Source organism: Clytia hemisphaerica, unplaced genomic scaffold (genome assembly GCF_902728285.1).
Source record: "Clytia hemisphaerica strain Z4C2 unplaced genomic scaffold, Clytia hemisphaerica genome assembly, whole genome shotgun sequence".
Taxonomy (NCBI): Eukaryota; Metazoa; Cnidaria; class Hydrozoa; order Leptothecata; family Clytiidae; genus Clytia; species Clytia hemisphaerica.
The window spans coordinates 404709-427464 of NW_027103344.1; the positions used below are offsets into that span (position 1 = coordinate 404709).

General features: G+C 35.0%; 1 protein-coding gene across 1 annotated transcript; it reads left to right on the top strand.

The window, feature by feature from the left end:
• The first annotated feature begins 270 nt into the window (after nt 1–270).
• LOC136819725 (kinesin-like protein KIF27) lies at nt 271–19558 on the top strand. Its single transcript, XM_067075972.1, has 24 exons — nt 271–432; nt 552–605; nt 891–1031; nt 1716–1802; nt 2138–2245; nt 2827–2953; nt 3489–3635; nt 3761–3796; nt 4416–4729; nt 4862–4942; nt 5330–5442; nt 6836–7067; nt 7650–7857; nt 8338–8504; nt 12507–13503; nt 14559–14739; nt 15035–15239; nt 15426–15603; nt 16227–16413; nt 16616–16879; nt 17136–17391; nt 17531–17583; nt 18970–19007; nt 19250–19558. Exons 1-24 carry the CDS (start codon nt 415–417, stop codon nt 19288–19290), a joined length of 4233 nt encoding a protein of 1410 aa, XP_066932073.1. The 5' UTR covers nt 271–414; the 3' UTR covers nt 19291–19558.
• Nucleotides 19559–22756: the final 3198 nt, after the last annotated feature.

Consider the following 22756-nt stretch of genomic DNA (forward strand, 5'->3'; position numbering starts at 1 on the left):
ATTTTGTCTACTTGCAAACTTTTAGACAATTATTCATTCCTGACATGCGCAGTGTTGTTGTTGTATTTCCAAACCGTGAATGAAATTTTGCTATTTCTACTTTTCTTAGTACCATGTTGCCGCGAGTATTACCTTAGTTACTAGCAAACATTTTCCAGAGAGTTTCGTTCTTTTAAGAATTTTTATTAAGTGACTTTCAATTAAATTGTGTTCCTTTATAATGTCATTTTTTAAAAGTATACCTATTATAAAATGATATTTGTTTCAATTTAAGTAGAAAAAATAAAAAGATTGAAAAATGGAATGAAAAAGAAATTGCAAACAAATCAGAGATGCCCTGTTGGCTCGTGTAATCATACAACACCAAGCAAATGAAGTGTAAAGCGTACATTCAAATTCGTATGTGATGTGTAAATGCACCTCATTGACCAGGTTTGACTTGTTGTTCTCATTGATGAATGCATCCTTACTTACTTCCTCACACTTTGCAGCTTAATAGTACAAAGTATTTGGAAGCTCAATAAGTCAATTTTCTTCATTTTTCAATCTAGGTCTTGATGTTGAATGGAAACGAAGCAGCAGTTCCAATCAAGGTTGCCATAAGGGTATGAGTTTACATTAATTAGAGATATGAATCACCCAAAGGCTCTAAACAAGATAACATTACCATTTATGGCGTCTTTTTGGATCAGATCATTAGTTTAGAACTGGAAGTAGAGCATTTGAAAAAAAAACAACAACAAAACTGTAGATTAATCTGATGAAGTTCTTCCAGATCCTAATGAACCGCCAATAATCATTCTTGCGTATGTTTAAACTATCACCATAGTTTAAGTGGTTCAGGTTGTCTTTCTCATGTTCATACTTCCATTTTTTTTGGATTCTTTTAGGTTCGGCCGTTTGTAGGCGAAGAGAATTATTCTCAAGGAGAATCTTGTTTGTATTGCGTTCCCGGCAAACCTCACATCTTGGTGAAAAGCAAAAACAAAGAATATCAATTTGATTATGTTTATGATCAAAATTGCTCTCAGGTAGAATCTTCTTTCAGTATTCGGCCTAGTCAAGGAATTATGTTTTCTTGAAACAGCCCTGGATGTACAATGTTCTCTAGTAGGAGGTCAATTCTTAGCCGTGACAACATTTTCTGGAGTGGAATTTTTTTCTCTCTCGTAAGAACAATGGATTCTTTACCTCTGTGAATTAGGTCCGGTCAAAATTTCTTATATAGCCTAAAGACTTAAATTACAGGCAAAGCTGTAAGAGAGGAAATTATGAAATAACCAATGTCGAATACGAAGCAAATGATTTGCTATCCATCAAATAGAGCAAAATATAGGGAAAAGTCAAAATATAATAGCCGCATTCTTTTTCACCGTTCAACACATCAAATAGAGCAAAAAATCCTGAGCAAAATCTGGACCATAATAAGACCCTTACTCAAACTTTAACGAGGAAATACAGCTCAACATCCTGCCAATTTTAAATCCTTCTCAACTGTCCCAGGCCTAATTCGCATACTCTCTCTCTAAAATGATGAATATATTCGGTTCATTCTTTCAAATGAACCGAAAATTCGGTAATTCGGAAATTTTGGTCATGGGTCCTAAGGAATGGTCCCTTACTTTCTTTCTGGGAAAGCCAATTTATCTTATGTGTGGCTAAGGAAAGTGTATGGTTTATGCACTATTATGCACATACATCTTATTTTCCTTTAGAACGATGTTTACAGTGGATGTGTGACGTCATTGGTAGATGCTTTCTTCACAGGTTACAATGGCACTGTTTTTGCTTACGGCCAAACGGTGAGTTGTTCGCGACAATTCGTTTAGATTCAAAAATGCAATACTATCTAAAAATTCCCTCGGTCATCATTTCATCATCAGTCCATTCAAGCAAATAACAATAAATGAATTAAATCTCGGTCATTGCAACATACAATGTTTCTTTTTTGTGGATTGAAAAATTAATTGTACACATAGTTATAAATGTTTTTCATCTCTTGTCAAGTTATGTAATTTCCGCCATTATGGAAGCAAACGTTCGAAACTGTTGAGGTGATCCATTACAAAAATCGAGGAACTTTGGCAGAACTTATGTAACTTAACAAAACATGAAAAACCTCTCTTGCAATATTTAGGGATCCGGCAAAACGTACACTATGGGTATTGGAAGTTGCGTGTATTTGGATGAAATACAAAAAGGGATCGTACCGCGTGCTCTCAATGATATCTTTCGAAAGAAAGAGGTAAGGAATGTCACTCACCATTAGGTGAGCATTAAGTGTAGTGAATATAGTTCTTAACCGCTTTCTACGCTCATACATAGTAGGCATCCCTGTACAGTGGGGAGAGGGTAGTTGATTTGGATTCCGTTTCTTTAGATTGGAATTTTTGGAATTTCAGGGGAGAAACAGGGTGGTTTCAGTCGAGATTATTATGTTCTTGTAGTTAATTTAGATGATTTCATCGTCAATTCTGTTGTGTATTTTTAGGTCTTTTTCCTAACTTATCAAGAAAGAAAGAATTTGTCTACCACTATTGATCGAATCAAACAAATCAGTTTACGGAACTGAATAATTTAATCAATCTGATATTTCAAATCAAAAGGAATATCAAATGTTTGGTCTAGAAAATCTAGGGTGAAAATTTATTAAGTTGTGGGGCCATTCTTAATCAAGTTTAACTGTGCTGGGAATCATTTTTTGTGGGAACTTGACCATCCTTTATACGACAGGAACAATCACACAAGTCAACTAAATCACATTTTTAAAATCACCTTGTTTTGCCCTGAGATTCTAAGACAGTTATATTTTCCTCCTTTTGCTAGGCACTTCAGCAAGATGTTGTTTGTAAATTAAGCGTGACGTTCATCGAAATTTACCGAGAGGAGACGACTGACTTGTTGGATAATTCTTGCACGCTACAAATCCGTGAAGATGAAAAAGGAACTACAGGTTTGAGATTAATTCTTGCACGCTACAAATCCGTGAAGATGAAAAAGGAACTACAGGTTTGAGGTTAATTCTTGCACGCTACAAATCCGTGAAGATGAAAAAGGAACTACAGGTTTGAGATTAATTTCCATTCTCCCGGAAAACTGATGTTTAGAAGCAGTTAGCGAAGAAGGGGAAATCTTTTTAAAGAAGAAGAATTCTTTGGCGAACTAAAACCAAGAGAAAGGATTCTTTATAGGTTAATGGTGGAAATAAATTTTCCCTTCAACTAGTGTGCTAAAAGCGTTATGGTTGTTATGAAAAGAATGCTTGTAACAGAAGCTGTTTATCAATTCCCTTACACTCTACACCCCCTTTAAGGGAAGGTCTCAGGCTGATATCTCGTTACCAATTAGTTTATTAACCTTGCGTACATCTAGGTAAATATGGACTCTCCCATAGATAAAATATCAACAGGACATGCCGAACTGAAATTTTGTGCCCCCGCAAGATGTACGTCTGTACTGCATACTGTTGTATTGTCTTATTTTTTTAGTCATCGTTGGTGCACGCGAGGAAACAGTCGATACTTTAGATGACGTTTTTACGCTTCTTGACGCTGGCACTGCGCTACGTCACGTTGGCTCAACCAATATGAACGAACAGTCGAGTCGATCGCATTGTATTTTTACTGTCAAATTAGGTAGGTTGTATAGTGTCCAGGTCAAAGCAAGTTGAACGTTTCTTTTCCTCTTCTTTATCACATTGATAGAGCTTCATGGGAAAACATATTTTTCAGCTGAAAAACATTCTTCTTTCATTTTTCAGAACAGTACCAGTTTGGTGAGGAGCAGGGGATGGAAGGTAGGATAAATCATGTTCTTTTACTTTAGGCGTACAAACTTTCGCGAACAGAAACTTTCGCGAACAGAAACTTTCGCGAGGACGAAAATCGCGAAATTCACGTCATTTACTTTTGCGAATTTAACTGAAAAATATTTTTCGCGAGCATAAACTTTCACGAATCAAGAAGTGAAATTAAAGAATTTCACATGCAAAAATGGCTTAGAGGGACAAATATTTCTTGGATTGACTTGAAACATTTGTCCTTTGACTTATTAGACTTTTAGCAGGGTAAAAAGTGCCATAAAAGTTACATTTTATTCAAAGTTTAAAGTTTTACAGATTTTCTATTTTGTCAAGAATTTTTTGCGAGCATAAACTTTCGCGAATGGCCCTTCCTAGAATTTTTAAAGACATTTACTTTCGCGAGAGGGCCAGAATTCGCGAAAATCGTGAAAGTTTCTGCTCGCGAAAGTTTATACGCCTAAAGTATTCTATAAAAATGTTCTTCTTTACAGACAAGATTGTTCTAACACTGACAAAAATTAGTGGCAGTCAATAGTAAAGATTAGACAGCACATCAGCTTTTACAAATTTTTTAAATTCATTTGAATTGTTGTAATCGCGTTTCTTTCTCCAGGTAAATGTCTTTGCTCGAGTTTACATTTTGTTGACTTGGCTGGTTCTGAACGTGCGCACCGAACGGGTAATCAAGGCACACGTTTTAAAGAATCTGTTTCCATAAACACTGGCCTGTTAGCTCTTGGAAACGTCATCAGTGCATTAACTGATACTAAACGCAAGAAAAGACATGTCCCGTACAGAGAGAGCAAACTGACCAGACTATTGAAGAATTCACTGGGTGGAAACAGCAGGACAGTTATGATCACGTGCTTGAGTCCCACTGATGCTGACTTGGATGAAGTCATCAATTCCGTTTCGTATGCATCAAGGGTGCGTTTATTTATTCAATGTAGTTTTTATCGGATATAAGATTTTTTATAGAATCCTGTATCGATCAAACGAGCTAACGCAAGCTTAAGAAAATCCGCGGCCTTATTTACAGAGCGGAACCCTTTTTTACAGGCGCAAAAGATCTTCAACCAACCAGTTGTCAATTGGAATCGAGAGAAAAGCCAAATCGATGGAATGCGCAAAGAAATAAATGTGAGTATATAGGGCTACATAAACTACAAAATATATTGTCAGGCAATATATTGATGATATATTGCTGAGTGCCGGTAATAAATTTAAAAGGTGCCGCAATATATTGTCAGCTCAATTTGCAATTTTCCAACAATATAGGGGGATTGTTTACAGGAAGAAAATTTCTTTTTACGATAGAGTATCTGTAATTTACTTCGTACATTACGGTCCGAAAACGATATTGTCAAATATTGTTCGTCAATATATTGTGTAGTCTAAGTAACCCTTATCGTTCGTTGCTTAAAACGAAGTATAAAAAAGTTGGTAGTAAGTTGTATTTCCTTTCAAAAATCCTCACTGAGAAAAACTTTGTCTTTGATAAATGAAACTTCGTAACCTCTTTTTCAGAATTTACGCTCTGAGCTACAACGACGTCGATCAGGTGACCCACGTGATAGAAACTATCATGAAAATGATGAAGTCAATTCGAGAGTTGATCATCTCACTATGGAACATGAAAAGTTAGTTGTTCATATCCATATTCATCAACGTTTGTCGTACCTTTAACTTTAGACTAGAGTCTACTTCTGGCTGAACTTTTTGATATTTTTTTATGACGCTGAGTCCAGTGAAGTAGACTAGGAGCATTTGGCGAGTTCGCCATTTTGGAAAAAAATATTTGAAATCCAAATAACAAAAAAGCTACTCGAAGTTGAAAAATATAATTAAGCATGAGAAACAAACATCAATAACAGATTTTGAATCCCTTATTTTCAAATAAAAACATTGCTTTGTTCTTTTTTACCTGGCAAAAACGACGAAAATCTGGCTTTACAGTCCGCCTAGGCAAAAGCATATTACCATATACTACCGGGCCACTTAATCGCGCCATCCAGTCTATAAAAAAGCTTTAAGTGGACCCCGGGCTACTTTAACTTAAATCGAATTACGCGACAGTAGGGCCAATCTTTGCTTTTTTCAATAGTCCATTCCTCACAATTTTGTTTTTTAAAGAACTTAAAAAGGATTCTGAATTCACTTTCAAAATATATATAGTTTGTTTTAAATTTGCGCGCGTTTTATACTTTCACTAAACACATCTTTTTACATTCATTTTATCTGTGATGGTGTCTAATTAACACTGCTTGGCCTACCTACACAACCCTATTTCCATCATATAGGAGGATATTTTCACAAATGGCCGAAATCATGTGTAGGTCGAAAACTGAGGAACAGATAATGTGTTTTCTTGAAATATTTTTTGACTCATATTGAGTTACTTCTTTTCATATTAACTCATATTGAGTTGCTTTCTTCCTTGTAGTCACTTTAGATGACTAGTTTTGCATTGATGGATTTCTACTGTATGTCATCATATTTTCCTTTTCAATTCTAACCTGATTGATTTTCTATGAATGTTCATTCTAGATTTTTGTTGTATTTGTATTGTCTTTTTGTTTTGTGGGTTTTGTCTTTATTGTTTCCATTTTGAGTAGTACTTCTTGACTATATATATGCATCTTTTACTGGCTGATATAGTTGACTTACATAGTGTCCTGTCCTCCCCAAAATAAAGAGGGGGGCCATAGATTTTAGAGATTTTGATTGGGAGAACTTCACTGATCTCAAGGTAATCTCGTAGAAGACTTGTTAAGCAATAAAATCAGCAAATCTTACCTGAACCAAACCAATTTTTCAATAAAACTTCATTTTTCAAGCAGTTTCAAGGCTATATTTTCAAGCTTTCCAAAACTTTAAACCTTTTTTAAGGCATTTTTATGTTAACCATATGGGAACCGCGAAATCGTCGAATAACTGGGGGTGGCAAAAAAGATGGGGGATAAAATAGAGGGGGAAATCGAGAAAAAAACATCTTCCTGAGTAACGAGTTGTAGTTAAATTTTTTTTTTGTAGACGTGACCAGAAGGAAGCTACCTTATTCAACATTCTTCATGAAGTGAACGCTATCATTCACGCCATTCAATCCACCCATCCTCCCCTCTCCTCGCAACTCAACTTGCAAATCGAAAGTTGGCGTGACAAATGGAAAGACAAGAGCCAAAGCAATCGACCACTCTCCGCACCATCAAGTATCATCAAAATGAGTCATGAAATAACCGAGCAGTTGCAAAATGAACTCCTTCATGTAAGCCTTCTCTGTAATATTAGAGCAGTTTTTTCCCTTGAGACCAGCGAGCTACCACAGATTTAATCATGCTTAATCGAAAGTAGATAGATTTTTCGCATTTTATGTATTTTCACTTTTGAGGACGGTGGAGTGACTTTATTGATTCAGAATTACCCGCAAAATTAAGGACGGTATTAAGAGCGCTGATTTATCGCCGTCCTAAAAAAAACAGAACCTAACCATCGCTGAAAAACACAAGTAAAACTCTGTAATTTTCCAACCGAGCTCATAGCGCCAGGGAATCTTTCGACCATATTAACGAGGTTAAGCACGGGTTTAATTTGACCGTGAAGTGCGATACCGTAGGCCTGTACATAAGATTTCACTTACATGGTTTGCTTTAGCAAGCTATTAGTTTAAACGGAGCGTTTTCAAAACAAAAATTGTGCTGACGACAGCTTTTCTTTATATTTCACTCAAAAGATGATGCAAAATCCCTTAAAACTCTTGACTGTTGAGCCACTTCTATCATGGCTTCTATTCCAGTATGAGTTTCTCAGTTCAGTACTATTACAGCTTGATATCAATCGTTTCTCTCAGTACAAGGAGCGCGATATGGAGAACAACGTGATGATTGAAAAAAAATCCAATGAAGTGGACGAACTTCGTCAAGAAGTGATCGCATTTGGTGAAGAGAATGCAAAGCTCAGGTTGGACCTCGATATTGCCATCAACACCACCAGGGATTTTCAGGAAAGACTCTTTGAACAGCAAATGGCTATCAAACATTTTCAAAACAAACAACCAGGTCAGTACTTTGAAGCCTGTCCTATTGTCATTTTGTATGCAATTACGATAGACTTGGAAACTGATTAATAAAATTATAATATGTAATTTCTTCACGATACCAAATGACACAATTATCTTTGAAAAAATTTTTCACAACTTAAAGAAATTGAGTATCTTGATATCAGTTGTATATTGCAACGCTCCAAGGTCGGCTCATAGGCAATATTAATGACTAGTCAACGATTACAAATTACTTAAGCTTATTTTTATGCCAAACTTCTAAGGCTCTAAAAGTAAAATCGTGATTTTTAAATGCCTCACCCTCTAAACCGATTCGATGATGATAAATCAGTAATCGCTGTACTGAGAAAAATGTTACTCGAAGTCAAGTAATGATAGAGAGCGCCTAAAATTGTTATGTTGGCCGGTGACGATATAAGGTGAGCGCCACAAAATTGTCGGCCGAAATACTGACTTTTGTTTATTTGAAAATGTGCAGGATCTCACCCATCGACAGCCACTGTGACCACCCTACCATCCGACAACTATTCCACTACTAGAGGCGGCGTCAGACCACGCCCTAACCGCATGGTGGAACGATTTCGGGTGAAGAACGATTTGCTGGTATCAGAGATCGATGAGATGGACTGGGTCGAGCATGACGAGGTAGGAATTTGTTCATGAAATTCTTTAGTCTTTCGTAGTCTATTAGAGGCTGCATCAGTCCCTTCTGATATGTTTTGATATAGGGGATGCGCATCGAGTATTAAATTCCCGTCCGAAAGTTACCTCCGTCTTTGTGTTTTTTTTTTTAGTTTAAGGAAGTTGATTTTATATGTTTTATATGAGAGATCTTTAAATTTCATAAAATTTGAATGGCGAGAGGTAATACAGTCATTAGATTTCTGAACCTTTTTAAGAAAGTTGCAGTAGGTTACCCCAAATTTGGGGTTACTCTCTGATGGGAATTTTATACACGACAAATATCAACATCAATTTTGGGGATGCGCACAGCCTAGGGGTTTATCAGAAAATGACTAAATTTAATTCATCTCGTTTGGTCAGTAAAATTATACATGATTACAATACATCCGGCCTTGGTTGTGTTTTTGACCGGTCTGTACCCAGTACCAGTACCAACCAACCAACCGAGTAGGTCGTCAAACTGAAATTTTGTATATATTATCATCTCGGATTGTCCATACCTACCTTTTTTAACGCTTGAAAATTGAGTACGACGATTTATTAACGCGAAAGGCAGAGTTTTTGCTAGACGGTTGTAATTAAAGCGAGGATAATCAATTCGCGTTAGTTTTAAGGTATGTCTAGTGGAAATAGTGTTATAGCAGCGTAGTGGTTAACGTTTTAAACTTTAGTTCGAACCGACCTGATTGCTGTGATTCAATTGCCAAATGAATGTTTCTTTACCTTGGTTAACCCTATGTCATGCGAGGGGAACTGAGTAACATCATGGAATTATTATAGAGACTCTGGATAAACGTCGAATGAAACGGTGGAGAGCGAAGTATTGTCTTTCCATTGTTTCGGAAAACAATCAATATACAGGCTTTAAAGGTTTGTAAGTAAATGCTAGAATGTCGAGCGGATACATTTATGAAATCTGTTGTGAGAAAAACATCATCTGACATATAAAATTGAATAAAATTCTTATAACGACAAGCCATTCTCAATTGGGTATATCTTTCAAGTATTTCTCCGAGAAGAGCTGAGATTGACATATATTAGACGTGAGTCTCGTAGTTCCACTGTGGTATGAAAATCTTTTGGTGGCACGTTGTGACACGGTGGTTTTTTTGTAGAAGTTTGTAAATTTCTGGTGTCAAGTATTCACTTTCTCATAGATGTTTTTTGCATCTTTCCCAAAGATTAAAACGGCATAAGACATCATTAGCAATTAACTAGCTGAGTTTGAATCTCTTTTGGGAATTGGATAAGTGCTCTTTGATGAGAATTGCAATAAAGATACTACGAAAAATCATTTAATGTTTGAAGGAGAGTAAACAATAACATTATTACTGCAGACAAGGCTTGAACATGAGAAATTGGCAAAAATCAGTCAGTTGTTTTTCTAGTGTCTGAAATAATTCCTTGGTAACATGCTCTGATGCAAAAGTTTTGGGAAGTGTGCAGGGCAAGGTTGAATTAACCTGATAAAAGCTGTTCATAATTTTCTTACGCGCACGGTAAACCTCTGAAGGCGCTTGAAAATTAAATATCTGAGGAAAATAGTCCTCCCGCGAAAATTCTACAACAAGAATTTTGTTGTGCGCCGGAAAGTCAAAAACTGATACGACGCCCTATTCACAAACTCAATCACGCAACTTTGTTGTCATTCCTAGTCCTTTTAGACGAACTTGGTCCTTACGATTTCGAGAATGCATATTCGTCAGATTTTGTCACCCATCCCTTTAGAGCTTCAGCGTNGTATACTAAAAAGAATATTTCAAGCAATTGTAATTTACTTTTTCCGATTTTTTTAATGGTAGGACTTGTAATTTTTTAAATTTTCATAACAGTTATATTTTCAAGAAGACTACGTTTGCTGAATAACAGCATTACTTTCAAAACAGACAATGTTTACTTTTAATCGTTCTACGTTTCGGACGTCCGTTAAGGCAAAAAATAAACATTAGAGTTTTGAACTAATCAAGATTTTTGCACTTAGTTTAAGGGAATCAAAGAAAAATTCACTTGAAATATCACACTTATTATAAGAGATATGCACTTAAAAAGTGAGCACTTGGTAAGTTTTCTGCACTTGTCTATACACTTGGTAAGTGTCAGTGCTCTTAAAAGTCTCCCAAGTGTGTTTCTCTTATTTTAAGAGAAGTGCTCTTATTTTGAGATTTTTTTTCTTATTTTAAGTGTCCAGGATTTTACTGTGTAAAAAGAGACTAATATTTTTATACAGATAAATGTTTGAACTGCAATGGTTCATAAGGTAAAATCACAAAATATATTTCGAACATTCACGTCCATCATCAGTTAAAAAAAGTAAGCTACAAGCAAAATGTTCAGTTATTTCTAAAAAATTGAAAAAAATCATAAAATCACATGGGAGTATAAAACAAGTATTAAAAGAGAAAAGGAAACAATTAAGTCATAAAATTGTGCATGTACATAAAACAATGTAATCATCAAAAATAGATACATATACCCAAGGCTATCATTAATAGCGACAATGGAATAAATAGTATTCAAATCTTAATGAGCAGCTGTCTGCTTTTAAACTCATCCTTGGTGTTGAGGTCTGGTTTTATTTCCCTAATAAATAGTGCCTCAATTGTCAATAAGTGTACTTCTTTCTCCTTTGATTGTAGAGCCTAAAATTTCAAGTTCCTTAAATTCAGGTTTTCGTTTACAACATCTCATGAAATGCATCCTTACTGGCCCTTCCTTTCTATTTCTGTGTTCTTTAAAGCGGGTGATCACGTGTCGAGCAGTTTGCCCAACATAGCAAGAATTACATCTTGGACAAGAAATTTTATAAATCACTCCACTTTTCAGTTCTCTTTTGATAGAAGGTTTAAGGCTATGAAGGGTTGTTTTGAGCTTTCTAAGTGTGACCACTGGTTGAACTGGTGCTCCACACTTGTGAAGATGGTTAATAAAGTTATCAGTCACTTTACCACGATATTCCACGAAGAACTTTACTTTAGCTTGCTTTTGTTCTGGCTCCTGGTTTGACGTTAACAATTGCTCGTTTTCTTTTGAAATGATTTTCTCGATGGTTGAAGAAATGATTGGGTCATAAAATTCTGGTGGATACTGGTTCTTCTCTAACATCGACTTAGCCCTTTGAAGGCTTTCATGAAAGTGGCGCCAGTGACTGCAAGCTCTGTATATTCTGTGGACAATACCAGATACTACATTCCGTTTGTATCGCTCGGTGACAACGCGTGGAAGTTCATCATAAGCCCGGTATCTGTCGGTTTGCAGTACCATGTTGACTCAAGGGAGTTACCTTTGTGTATGATACATACGTTTAGGAAAGGTAGCTTACCATCCTCTTCAATCTCCAACGTGAATTTCAAATTCTTGTTGACTTTCTCATCGTCGTTAACGTCAATCAACTTTTGATCAATGTGTTGTCGTTTAATTGATCTTAGAATATCGTCCATGTAGCTCAATATTTTTATAATTATTCGTTTTTTTCCATTTTTTTTTTTGAATTTTTCTCAATATATAAATCAAACCAATCGAACATTCTGTCAAGAAATCAGAATTTTATGCAAAAAAGAACCAACAGACCAATAGACATAAATTTTAAAAAGCCAAGCAGAAAAACCAAACACAGCAATCAAATAAACACAAACACCAATAATTTAAAAGATCAAAAGTTTTTTAAATTTAAGTATTGAGAAATTTTGAGGAAATGAGGAAAAGTGAAAGAAGATCGAAAAATGAAAATTCTTACTTCTTGCTTGCGATGACACAATGACCAAAATATAAGAAAATTAATACTTCGAGCTTTTAAAATTTAGGCAAACTTTCACTTTATAGTTATTTCCGATACCACTTTTTTTTTCTTTTTTATGTAGTAGTCCCTGAGTGTTTTTTCCACAGTCTGAGTTTTTTGTCCTCAATTTTGGTGTCACTTCAGATATTTTCTGGCTGGTCTTTTTGCATTTCTATCTATATATCCAGTCGACATATCGATATCGAGATGATATCGTTGGTGCAAGGAACAAAGGGGAAATCACACTCGCTGCATTTCTTGATTATTCGAAAGCCTTCGACACGGTTGATTATAAGACACTCATAACCAAACTACGGAAAATCGGCTTCTCCGACAAGGCCGCGTTGCTCATGTTATCATACCTCAGCGATCGCAAGCAATTTGTTCAGGTCGACGACAAGCAGTCTGAACAAGGCAATGTTCAGTTTGGTGTACCACAAGGCTCCATCCTCGGACCGATCTTGTTTAATCTATACACCGAAGACAACGTCGATGGTGGTAGTACCAACCAATATGCTGACGATACTACAACTTACGACCATTGTAGACCTAAAGAAGTACCAGCCGCAATCATCAGAATGACACAACGCCTAGATCAACTCAAAGATTGGTCGACCGAAAACAATCTTGCGTTCAACAACAAAAAGACAAAGATCATGCTCTTATCGACTTCCAGAATGGGTAAGCTGCACGATCTCGCTAACCCAACCCATCCGACCTTCCATATTCATCACACAAATCAATTGATCGAAAGAGTTACCGTATATAAACTGCTTGGTGTTCAGTTCGACGAAAATCTGAACTGGGAGGGTCATGTTAACAAACTTTGTCAATCGGTATATGCGAAGCTATATGTTCTTCGATACCTTCGTCGCACTGCATCGCATCGCTTACGTAAGCAACTCGCAGAAGCACTATTGTTACCGAGGATCAACTATTGTTGCTCGTTATTCTGGAACCTTCCGCAATATCAATTCAAAAAACTTGATAAGCTTCTATGTCGAATCGCATCCTTTGTAACGCTGAAGTATTCAACAACTGAGGACGTAATAAACCTTGGCTGGTTACCAATGCAGCAACGGGTTGAATTCGAACTCTTAAAACTTGCCCATAAGTCGATTTATCTGGAGGATTTCCCATCATACCTAAAGGGCTTCCATCTGAGAGCTGCTGGTAGACCAACACGTAATGTTGAAGAGATTGATTCTAATTATGTATCTAATGTATCTGAAAAACTGTTTATTGGAAAGGCAAGTCGCCTTTTGAATGATCTCCCAAAGGCTATTCGGGAAGAGGTTGATTCTATTAAATTTCGCAATTCTTTAAAAAAATATTTATTAGATGTTAGTCTTGCAATATATATTATGCAACATTAGTTTATGACACTCGACAAATTCGACATTTTAACAATCACTACTACCAGTAGTAAGACTTCTATACCAACAACAATTCAATATCTCCACAATTCTCCAATCCAAGCTGCAATTTACTTCTAGTTTTGTCTATTTTTTTTTAAGTCTCTAGTCTCCCAAGTTGTCGATAAGATAATAAATATTTTATTTTCTATATTTCAAAATTTAAATTATTATATTTCTAGTACTTCATGTTTAGCCAATTTTCAAGCAATCGAGTTTTTTTTACCTTCAATAGCCGATCACGATCTCACTTCTTTTTTTTCACAAGCTTATTTTCAAGCATCAATCCTACATCCAACAACACTACTTTTGCTCTTCTTTTGTTCCGACAAATAATTATTGTTTAAGATAAATTTTTATTTTATTGATTTTTAATTTATTTTATATCTCAATCCAATTTTGATGAATACTTAATACTGTCTGATACTATACTTAGTCTCCACCATTTAGAATTTCTCCGAGTTCTAAGCCTTGCATGCAGAGTTATATCTTTCAGAAGTGAATAGGCCTCACTGAAGAGATATATAGCTCTGTATTTCAACTTTCCCAGATAGGGCAGTTGTACAATTTTATCCAAGCTTCAATTTATGATTTGGATCTCAATTGAGCGAATCAACTTTTGGTCGTACGTATATATTTGCAAATTGAAAATTACATATAATTTTATTTATTTATTTATTTTTTTTTTTTACATAATAATTTATTTATTTATTTAGTTTACTTATTATAAATAGGACGAATAGCCATTGAGATATATGGAAGTGCCTGAAATACAATCAACAACAACAATCAACAATAAATAAAATATCTTCTCACATTTATCAGACGTCAATCGACAGTTGAAATCAGAAACGGACAAGAAGGTGAAGTATGAACAAGAATTGCGCAAAAACGAGGTGCGCATCAAAGAGTTGGAGTTGAAGACTGACAAACAACAGAAAGTGTTGAAGAGAAAGAATGAAGAGGTTGTCAAGGCAACACGAAAGTTGAGATATGGTGTCGACCAGTGAGTCAATCTTCTTTCAGTCGGTTACTCCCCTTAATCAAGCAGTCATCTTTCGATTGATCAAATAGTCACCTTTAGAATTTACATCCAATTACCTTACGATGTCTTTTTTTTTTCTTAGATGAAAAGGCTTCCCGATTGGTTGAGCTCGAAAAACGAAACTAAAAATGTAATATGCTAGTGAATATCAACCAATCCAATTCAATTTTTGACTAGCCTTTTAAAATTTTCGTCCGCCGTCATCATCTTATCCGGGTGTACTTGACCTCACTAGTCATGTACTTTTCATTCACAGGGCAAAAGAAAATGAAGAATTTGAGAAGAAGCGCCTGTGGTTGGAAAATGAAATTGAGAAGATTTTTCACCAACAGAAAGATATCGAACTGTTGGAGAAAAGCCTTCGTGATCGAGATTCTTCCTTGAAAAAGAAAGAAGCCTTGATGGTGGAAAAGGGTGAACTGGAATTGAAGAAGACCAAATCTTCCATCAAACTTTCAAAGGTATGTATGTCCTGTCCAAGCTTTTAAAAGTATTATTGAATCTCAAGATATGCATTCCTCAAGAGATCTGTTTTTATTGTCATCGATTTTGATTCTTCAATGCAGTGTGACAAAAAATCCTATCCTTACGAAAAATCTAATGCAACTGAATTTTGTTGATGATAAGGGAATGTCTTCCATTTTCAGGATATTTCTCGAATTTCCATCAAGATGGATACAATAGAGGAAGAGATTTCCCAACACCACCGAAGGAGCGTGCAAGGCCACCATGATGAGAGCGATGAACAGTCAGTGGAACAGTTGATCAGAGTGAAAGATGAACTGTTGGTACAAAAACTTCAAATGGACCAACTCTTTGAAACTGGTTCGTTTCGAAAATCTTCTAGAAATCTTCAATACTTCTTCATTTCTTCAAAACTTTCTTTTATTATTCCCCTCAAAGGACCTACCAAAATCTTTTATTTTTCAGGTTTTTCAGAACTAATTTAGATACAAAGCTTTTTTCACATGTACGTAAAATTTTACTTTGCACCTTACGGAAAATCGTTCGTAAGGCTGTCTTTTGGGAATTTCCCCGACATTATGTAGAGTTTTTGTTGATTAAGTAAGAGGGCCTTACGTGACTTTTCCTTCCGTTCAAAACTTTTTGAACGTAAGCAAACTCTACTTAAGGCCTTAAAACACTACGTAGGCTTAGGGACCCCCCCCCCCCTTCAAGGTCTTAAGTAAAATTTTACGTATTTGTGAAAAAAGCTTAACATAATGTCGGGGAAATTCCCGTAAGACAGCCTTACGAACAATTTTCCGTAAGGTCTAAAGTAAAATTTTACTTACATGTGAAAAAAGCTTAAAGACAAAACATGGGCTTACCTAAGTAAGAATATGTGGCCCTAAGGCTAAGTAGAGTAAAACTCGAGTTTAAATGCATTCATAACGGGTAGGAACCCTTCAATTCAATTTGTTCACCAAAGCAAACTTTGTTTTCAGGTGGTCTTGCATTGAATGAGGAAAGACGATTGATCGAACTGGGAGAAGCTATAGAAGCTGTAGAGGAGGCCTTGCAATACAAAAATGATTTGATCGAGAAGAAACAGCTCACTCTTGCTGACGAAGATGTCGATTATCGAAATGTAGAATTTTTACTCGATAATATGGGTATTTTGTCGAAGTCGGAGTAAGTTTATTGCAATATAACCACACCCCTTTCCTTTTTAAAAGCAACCAAATTGTTCAAAATCACAGGAATGAACCATTCATTCGCTCTCGGTTATCGCTTGCTGTTTCGAAGGGAAACCTGTTCAATCACAGTTGTTTGCATGGATTGTTATTTTCCACTTCTTTGAATTTGTAACCACTTCAGTTGGAATTTTCTTCAGGTACAAACACTTGTTGGGAAAGTTTTTCATCAAGATCATCGAACTTCGAAAGTCTGCACAAGATTCGGACGAGATGAGATGTCATTTTGAGTTGCAAGCATCAGGGCATGAAAAACAATTAGAAGACGCGCAGCATTTTATCTCCGTCATGCAAGAGCAGCGAGAACGTGAATTCATAGAACTTCAGCGGCGACACGAAGAAGAAGTTCAATTTTTGATGAGTCAGCTTCAACGACTGAACGAAAGCAGAAACAATAGCGCAAGGTAGGTATCATTGTTTTCTTCGGAAATAAGGAATTTATTTATATATCCCAAAGATTTCTCAGAAGTGCATATGCATAATTTTCAGTGTTTATGGGTAAGGGCAGTTGAACTCGACTTGAAATGTATATTTTATGTATATTATGAATTTTTTCATGCTGTCTATCATCGTTTTATCTTGCTGCGTCAGGATATTTTACAAATCCTAGATTCGTGACCTTAACATTCAAGGTAAATAAGTTTTTTTTTCCTTTCTTAGCTTCCTGGAAAAGAAAATCAAAGGTTTAGAAAAGGACCTTTATTTTTACAAGAGCAAATTTCGACAAGGAAAAGAGATGCACCGTGATTCACATTCGCAACAACAGCAATCCACAGACACTTCAACTATGTCCAATAGTGGTCACCATCATGGTGTTACCTTACCGCGATTGAAGCATCCTGGTCGACTGATTGATAGCGAACAACGAATGACCGGTCTGGACTCTCACCAGGTGGAAGAAAGCAAACGATTAAATGTGAGAAACGTACAATACTTAAATATTTCGCCTCTTTGATAAGTAGAACTCGTGTGATTGTTTCTCTTGGGAAGCATTTCTAGCTGTATAAGAAATAAGTTTAAGTAGTGATTGCATTTTTGCTTAATTTTCAATGCAGGATATCTTCAAAGTAACAAATTCACATCCCAGACGGAAGCAGAAAGAAGACAGGTACTGCAATTGTCAATCTCTTACCGTTTGTTCTTTATAAGCAGGGAGGGTAAAGAATGGTCTATTCATAATAATCTATTTGAAGGCTGTAGAATCTTTTGATCCTATTGAAATGTTTGTGCCCAATCAATGTTTCCGTTACTGACCAATCGGAGCGCTGGATTTGTTTTGCGCACAACAGTAGAATACCAACAAGAAATGGAAGCCGTGGCTGATAACAAAAATGCCCCAAAATATTTTTGAAATCAGGGATTTCAGGAGAATATTTTTACCTCTGCACATATTTTTCTTACTTTAATCGTAGAAATTTTAGCGAGACTAATTTTAGCGTATATTAGCGAGTCAGGAAAATCTTGATTTTTTATTGGATCTACTTTAGCGAATCACGATTTCAAAAAATTTCGCGTGGATAAATTTTAGCAAATATTTGTATTAAATTATTGACTGAATTCGTTTTCTATCATTTCTTTGCACTGAAACCCTTCTTTATTGATAAAAATTTATCAAGGCAATGTAACCAGAAATTTCGCGCGGATAAATTTTAGCGATATGTCGATTCGGCGTGTTTAAGGGCTCTGACCATAGTGAATTTTTCATAATTGCCGTGTTTAAAATGTGTTTTCTGACTGATGTAACCAACAAAACTATGGCATGTTATACATTTTCTGTTAGACAAACTATTCCTGAATCTGAAAATTCAAAAATTGCATAGAAAAAATTTGATGAAGAAGAAAATGAAGACTTTTGCGAGGAAGAGTATTTCAACTTTGAAGAGCTTAGCTTCGGCGAAGAAAAAACATTTTGAAATTTTTTTGCAGTAGATGGTGTATCTTTTACCGAACAATAAAAATTTTTGCGGAAAATTTTTGTAAATGCTTCTTTGTCTCGAAATCTTCAAAATAGTAGTTTTTCATCAACTTTTCATCTGGATTTTGCTTAAAAAAACAGTCATAGATTTTGACACATCTTTTTAGAAAAATTTTCCGCAAAATTTAAAATAGTTCAATTCTTTGCGGACAGTGTAAAGAAATTTTGAAACAAAAAAGTTAATTACCCATTAGAACTAAGCACTTTTTGTAAAAGAGGAAGATGCAACATATTATTAACATCTTTTTAAAGTTCATAACGTCATTTTTGCAATTAAATTCTTAATTACTCTTAAGGGATTCGATTAAAAAGCAATTTATAAAGGCAATTCTTTGTTAAAAGTGTTAAGGAACCTGAAATATAACTTTTATGTTCAAATACCAAAATCAATTTTTGGACTATGGTCAGAGCCCTTAAGCGAGATTTCTTTTGGCGAAAATAGGGTAAACTCGCTAAAACGCTAAAATTAGTCTCGCTAAAATTTCTACGATTAATATGTTTTGTTGCTACTCTTTTTAGTGACCGGCAAAAAGCAATGTTGGAATATTCTTTGACGGGTGAGTTTCCTTTGTTCAATAGAAGTTATCCCTGTAATAATAATTGTTATAAGAATTGACTGGGACATAATTGTTGGCGTCTTCCATTCCTTCTTGTAGAAGAAGGAATGGAATACGCAATAATATTCATATTATAAAGTTATAGATTTACTTTAATTAATTTTCGCGAAATATGTCAAAATCTGGAAAAGGTTTTTACGCATTGCTTTGGATTATATTTTCTTACATTGATTTTTCTTTAGATTCGATCGATGTTATCTCGAAAAATCCGTGGGAGAATTAACCAAAACTCGACTTGTTGAATAAGTTGAGTTGTTAAAGATGCAGTGGTTCTCTCTTGAAGGTTTTTATTCCTTGTTTCGTCCGAGTTTTTTAGGGAAAGAGATTGTAAAATTTTACAAATTTTATATTGATTTTATTTAACAAGAGTGTAGTTTATTATTTGTATATTTTTACTACCTCATTTTGAAAATATTATATTTTTTTGTTCATATACGTTTTTCATACAGAAGTTAATACAAGATAATGAAAATATAATGAAGTGATCTGTACTCATTATGACTCAATGCCCCAAATTTTTAGGTAGAGTGCTAAGGAGGCTTCAACAAAATGTAACATCAAACATATTATTTTCCAAATAAAAAAATCAAATTTTTCTTAGTTGGGGCGTGTTTCACTAATGTCCCCTCTGCGTCGACATCTGCAGGTATTTAAAAGTTTTAAGTTACGAGTGAGGGCGATTAATAATGGACACTGTACTTCTTAGCTAATAATCGATTCTTCCCGTTCTTAAAAAAATTCAGCCGTCAAATAAAAGGTTCGTTAGCTTTATTGACTTAATTTTTGAGTACACTTTTTTTTTTATAAGAACCAGTAAATTTTTGCGGAGGCTCGGCTGTTCTTATTTTTTTGGCACTTTGAGCCTTGAATTGTTCTTATTTTGTTCTTGTTTTTTCTAAGGTAAAAACAAGTTTTGGCTATTTACTTTACTATTTAGAGGATTTTAGAAACCAGTGATTCTTTTTGCTATAGCTCTCTAACTTCAGCCTCCCCACTGTTCTTAAATTGTTCTTATTTTTTGGCATTTTTGAGCCTCATTGTTCTTATAAAATTGTTCTTATAAAAAAAGTGTAATCAGAAGTACAATAAACAACCCCTATCCGTTTATTTCAATCGATTTTGTTTCTGCTGATCAACAATTTTGAAATCCTAGCCCTGAAAAGACAATTAGGGCCACTATGTCGCGAAAAAGCTTCCCGTGTGCATTGAAATTTGAATGTAGAAGATCAAAATTTGAGAGGTGGGGCCGGGTATGACCACCCGTTGCCATGGAAACTGACGTCATTGTTTACTATGGTAACCAAAAATAAAAGTCTGAAAAAATTTTCAAACGTTTTCATAAAAAAACTTCTTTTCAAAAAACCAAAGATTTTCCAATTTTGGCAAATTTTTATTTTTCGATGACGTCATCGTTTTATGACGTCATTTTGCCTTATTTCCTTAATATCTCCTGATATATTCATTTTCAGATATAGGTTGTGACCTTTTTCTTTATCAGTTTTTCATGTCCTTTCGAATGGAACAAAAAATTTTCAATTTTGACGACTTTTAATTTTGGTTGCCATAGTAACCAATGACGTCAGTTTCCATAGCAACGGGTGGTCACACCCGGCCCCACCTCTCAAATTTTGATCTTCTACATTCAAGGAACAATATTCAATCATAAAATCCCTTTGCACAAGCTGCTGCACACGGGAAGACATAATGGCCTCTACTATATGTTCACAAGCTTTAAAATGTGTTTTCATTGAAAACAAGGAAGACAAAAACTGTTGACAAATTATGCAAAAGTAATCACACAAAAGTTTGACAAAAGAAATATCCAAGTAATATATACTTTTTCAATTTCCTTTTTACTCTGACGACGTTTAGTGGGTGGTAAACATGATCTAAAATTGACAAGTTTTTTGAATGGCTGCTTTTGAAAGTGACCCAGATAAGTAGGTTTCTTTTCAGCTCTAAAAGAGGCGCTAAAAAGCAATACCCCTCTTTGAAGGTCCGATCAGTAGCGTGGTGGATCGATCAAAATTCGTGTAAATTGCTCCCAAAATTTTGATTTTGGCGTAAAATATCTTTTTAAAAGTTACGCGAGCACGAAAACTTTCGGGTATTTTTCTCCTTTTGGCCGAAAACTACCAATTCTAAGGTGTAAAAAAGCAAAAGAGCGCCAAAGTTATTAGGTTGCGCCCTTTGGGACCCCAATAGTATATGGCGCGCCAAAAGGCTTTTTAATACCAACTTTTTTTTATAATACCAACTTTTTTTTATAATACCAACTTTTTTTATAATATCAACTTTTTTTTATAATACCAACTTTTTTTTATAATACCAACTTTTTTTATTATAATACCAACTTTTTTTTTTATAGTACCAACTTTTTTTTTAGTTCGAAGTTTTTTCATAACACCAATTTTTGTCTCGCTTACTATGCGTGTATAATCGATCAAGTGTAGAAAGAGTCTTAGCGCGATGCAAAGCGTAATGGGTAATCAGGACCACTGCGCGCTGATGACGACTTATTATTGGTCCAAAGTTTTGAAAAAATTTAAAGATTTTTGCGTCTAGCCAACCGGAAGTCGTTACTAGAGCGCAACCAGTCCTGATTACCCATGATTCATTTCGAGTGTGAAATGGCCTATTTGTTGCCAACCAAAACCCACCAACCGAAATTCGAAGTTTCCATGGAGATGATAAAAAGTTGCGCTTGAAATCGAAAGTGCCTTCTAGTCTTTACTGAACTCAGCGTCATTGAAATCATCAAAATGCAAAGTTAATCCAAAAGTAGACTCTAGTCTAGATTACACTAGGCTCGATACGCCAATACGCCAGCCAGCCATCGAAATGTTAGACTAGAGTATACTTTTAGACCAATTCCCTTCTTGGGATGGTAATTATTATTAGGACTTAGTTTTGGACGGGTATTTACTGTCAGTATTTGGCCTAAAAATGCTGACTTGGGGAATAAACTTTTAAATCTGATACATAGATCAAAACGCTACCAACAGCTGGAAACAAAACCTTTAACGATCGATTCACCTATCGACCTATTATTTTAACGCAAAATTTAAGACATTTACTTTCGCAAAAAGGGCGAGAATTTGTACGTATTAAGTAGTAAAAGACTCCACATGTAAACAAAAAAGATTTTCCAGTGAAGAACCGTGAAGGTCCGTCTACATGGTGAAAAAAGAAAATTGACTAAGCGAGACCAAAAAAATTTATATCATAAAAATGAAAGTTAGTGTTATAAAAAACTAGTCATAGCTTTCACTAAATGCCCCCACATAAAGATCATGTCATGCACTTATAAAGCTTTAATGCTTTAAAGATTAAACATTAAAAATTAATCAGAAATAATTGATTGATTTAATTATTGATTGATTGGTTGATTGATTGATTGATTTATTGATTGATAGATTGATTTATTGATTGATTGAGGCGTTTGCTTGAAAAAAAAATTATATTCCATTATAAAAAAATACATACAGTACTTGAAGAATTCATGCAGCTTGATGACTTAATAAAATTTAATGAAAAGCTGGAAAAGCCTCTCAAAAATATATTTAAAAAGTTATGGTATCATTATCTTACTGATTTCCACATCTCCTGTTTCTTTGTTTTTTCTCCTAGTTTCTTTCTTATAGCGATATGTCATGATTATTATTCACTAAATAGACCTTTTCTGATAA